Source organism: Condylura cristata, unplaced genomic scaffold (assembly GCF_000260355.1).
Source record: "Condylura cristata isolate star-nosed mole 26May11 unplaced genomic scaffold, ConCri1.0 scaffold00029, whole genome shotgun sequence".
Lineage (NCBI taxonomy): Eukaryota > Metazoa > Chordata > Mammalia > Eulipotyphla > Talpidae > Condylura > Condylura cristata.
The window spans coordinates 739,921-743,827 of record NW_004567130.1 but is presented as its reverse complement, the minus strand read 5'-3'; the positions used below and the strand labels follow the sequence as shown (position 1 = coordinate 743,827).

Here is a 3,907-nt window from a genome sequence, read left to right as displayed (position 1 = left end):
ATCGAACTCATGCGGAAGTGGCTTAAGCTTCTTAGTGCTGTGCTGTAACCTGCTGCGCCACCAGGGAGGGCCACAGTGTTGTGTTTTAACTTGTTGGTCCACCAGGGAGGGCTCGGGGTGCTTGGTGGTGGGGGGTGGTGGCTTAAGTATTCATTACTTATTCCTAGTAAAAAATGCTCTTTCTGACATGTTAATTTTTTTACTTGTTTAAGATCTTGGTTCTGGAGATGAAAAAGTGAGAAAAAGTGATGTCAAGAAATTTCTGACTCCAGGATACTCAACCTCCGGGCATGTGGAGTTGTACACGGTGAGTTAGTAAATGGTGCCCCGTCAGACAGTATGTTGGCAGGAGCTCACAGAAGGGAGTAATTTACAGTTTACTTTTGTCTTCTACAGATCAGTGTAGAAAGAGGAATGTCCTGGGAGGAAGCTACCAAGATTTGGGCTGAGTTGACAGGACCAGATGATGGCTTTTACTTGTCCCTGCAAGTAAGGTTTATTTCTTTAAAATGCCTATTGTTCAGATAATGCTCTTTTCAGTTCCAGCACTTGTTATTCCCTGCAAGTTTTGCAATGGTGTGTTGATTTTTCTGTCTGACCATTCAAAATTTGAGTTTCTCTGTTTGTGTTGTTCCATGATATACCTTGAGGGATTACTAGGGTCGAGGTGTTTTTTTTGTTTTTTTTTGTTTTTTTTTTTAAGATTGATTTATTTATCCACAGAAGAACTGGGTACAGGCCAGAGGTGCGGGGGTTGGGGAGTAGAACAGGCAGATCCACTGAAACACACTAAGGGGAGCAAAGGGATTGGTTAGGAGAGATCTACCATGCCATGTGTCACCTCCCTGGCCAGGGATTGAACTCGTGCTGCAGTGGCTGCAGATAGCAACATATTGCTGCACTTCAACCCATGACACCATGTTTGTTTTTATATATTTTTGTGCATTTTTCCATCTCAGTTGCAATCCCCTTGGGTTTCCCATCACCAAATCATCCATGTGCCATCACCATAGTCCAGTGCATTTCTCTCCCCCCATTGTTTTTGATCCCCTTCCCCACTCCACCCCCACAAAATGTCTCTGGTATATAGCTGTTCATCATTATCATTTTAAATAGCTACATATTCTTAACAGATTGAACCATGTTTTGATGATGCAGTGACTTTCCTTAGTTCTAACAATGCTCTCTCTCTGTAAAGATTCACTTTTCAGTTATTAGCGTTAACTACGTCTTTATTTGGAATTTGCCTCAGGAAAGGGGCAGGTATATATACATACACACATACATATAGACTTGCCTACATTTATGTCACACTTGATACACTATTTCCAGTTCATATTGGTTTGCCCTATGTATGTCTATGGAAGTTTCTAATTGCTGTTTTTTATGGAAGTTTTTAATGTGCTATATATATATCACCTTTTGTATGATTTTTTATTATTTGATACTTATCTTCCTTCTTACAAATAACCCTTATTCTCCAGGGCATACAAAGATGATAGTATATTATCAGTAAGTCCTCTACCATGATACTCCTGAAAAGAACTTGTTTAAAAATTGGATATTTTGGGGGGCCCTCGCTGGTGGCACAGCGGGTTAAAGCACAGCACTAACAAGCTAAAGCCACTTTAGCATGAGTTCGATCCTTGACCTCCCTGGAGGTGATCCACATGGCGAGGCAGACCTCTCCTGACCCACCCACTGCTCTCCTCCACAGTGTACTTTGTTGATCTGCCTGTTCTGCTCCCCACTCTGTCTCTGCTGAATCCTCTCACCGCCCCTTCACCTCTGGCCTGGGCCCCAGTTCTATATGTACAAATAAAAAACTCTTAAAAAAAAAAATTTTTTTTCCCCCCTTAGACTTACATCTCCCATTCTCTAATAATAAAGTTGTGACTCCCTGATGGCCTAGGTATTAAGTCTTAGTGTTATCATCACTGTGGCCTAAGTTTGTTCCCTAGCCAGGGAGGGACCCCCTCATAGGACGCAGCAGACTTCTTCTCTCCTCTCCTGGTCATCTCTTCCCACTGCTCTCTTTACCAGCATATTTCATTAGATCCACCTGTTCTGTTTCTCACTCTGTCTCCTGTGGGTTCTCTCTCTTTCTCTCTCACACGCACACATACACAAATGTACCTCTGGCCTGCACCCCAATTCTTTTTTATTATTTAAGAGTTACTTATTCATACAGAACTGGAGTACAGGCCAGAGATTCAGGGGCAGTCAGAGGCTTCATCAGAGACAGAGTGGGGAGCAGAACAGGCAGATCAACGAAGTACACTGCTGAGGGGAGCAGCAGGTGAGGCAGGAGAGGTCTGCTGCACCATGTGGATCTCCTCCAGGGCCAGGGATCAAATTCTCACTGAGACGACTGCAACTAGCTTGCAGTACTGCATCCTAACCCATTGTGCTACCAGGGACAGACCTCTACCCCAATTCTATGCAAAAAAAATTATAAAAAGAGTGGTTTCAGAGCCCTCCCTGGTGATGCTTTGAGTTAAAACACAGCACTAAGAAGCTATTTGCAGCATAAGTGTGTTCCCAGCCAGGGAGATGACCCACATGGTGCAGCAGATCTCTCCTGTCTCAATTGCTGCTCCCCTCAGCAGTCTGTTCTGCTCTCCACTCTCTCTAGTGAATCCTCTCACCCCCTGTACCTCTGGCCTATGCCCCATTTTCTGTATGCATGTATCAATAAATCTTTAATAAAATGAACATGGTAATTATATAGTATACTCTACTTTAATTCTGTATAATTTTCATTTTCCAAGTAATAAATTTATATTTAATGCTCACCATTCACTAATTCTAAGGTTAATCATTGTGGTCTTTTTCTTTTCTTTTGGGCTGAAGCTCATTCTGTGGACCACCTTCAAGAAAGGCTATAATAGGAACATACCTCCTTCAGCTCTTTCATGTCTGTGAGCTTGTGTATTTGAAAGATGGTTTTACCAGACAAGAAATCGTTCACTTTCTCTTTCCTTCAGCAATTTACATATGTCTCTATTTAACAGTTATTTTAAATTTGATGATGCTCTTAAGGTGATACTCTAATTTTACTTCACTATTTAATTTGGTTCTTTGTCTACACGCCAAAAGGATTCTCTCTCCATTGATTCTACTAGAGTGCAATCAGGCATTTAGGTATTTTGTGTTGGACATCTAGGTCTCTGCTCACTTAGACCTCAACAGCACTGCTCTGTGCTTGATTAGCTCATTCTGTGTCAGAAAGCTGATATGTGAAAGGCTCTTTTTCTTTTTATTGATTAAACTTCTTACATTCTGTTAATTTTTGTACAGTATTTGATTTCTCCCCTCAGGTATAGTTCCCATAGTTCTGCTAACCGCTGCACCCGTGAACCATCACAGTAGTCCCTTATCCTTTGACCCCTCTCCCTTTCTCTCCTCTTCTGGATGCTTCAGATCTGTAGTTTGCCTGCAAATTTTGCATTTTTCCTGACCCTTTGTTTAATTTCCCTATATTTGTCCCATAGATGATATGCAGTAGTTTTGTTTCCTTGTGACTTATTTCATTGAGCATAATCCCTTCCAGTTTCCTCCATGTTGCTGCAAATGGCATGAGCTTGGTTTTGTTGTTATTTGCTGAGTATTCTTTGTGTAAATAGACTGCATCTTTGTGATCCACTCGTCTGTTTTAGGGCATTTGGTTTGTTTTTATTTCTTAGCTATTGTCAATAGTGCTGTAGTAAACATAGGAATTGAAATTTCTTTTCAAATTAGTTTTTGTGTTCTTTGGGTAGATTTTGTGCAAGTGGAACTACTGGGTCATGAAATTCTTATTGTGAAGATTCAAATATTTCAGAATTTTTTCTGATTTTTATTTGTAAAGTTTTAAATTGATTCCTCGGATTTTTCCTTTACTTGAATACCTTTTTTTTTTTTTTTT

At 40.7% G+C, this 3,907-nt stretch overlaps 1 protein-coding gene across 2 annotated transcripts in view; it reads left to right on the top strand.

Annotated features, from left to right (window-relative positions):
• SBNO1 (strawberry notch homolog 1 (Drosophila)) overlaps nucleotides 1–3,907 on the top strand; it is a 54,840-nt gene that overhangs the window by 39,681 nt on the left and 11,252 nt on the right. For both annotated transcript variants that reach the window (XM_012731042.1, XM_004690815.2), the window contains exons 27-28: nucleotides 213–307; nucleotides 397–489. In XM_012731042.1, the coding sequence (XP_012586496.1) occupies nucleotides 213–307; nucleotides 397–489 (188 nt within the window). The remainder of the gene's footprint in view (nucleotides 1–212; nucleotides 308–396; nucleotides 490–3,907) is intronic.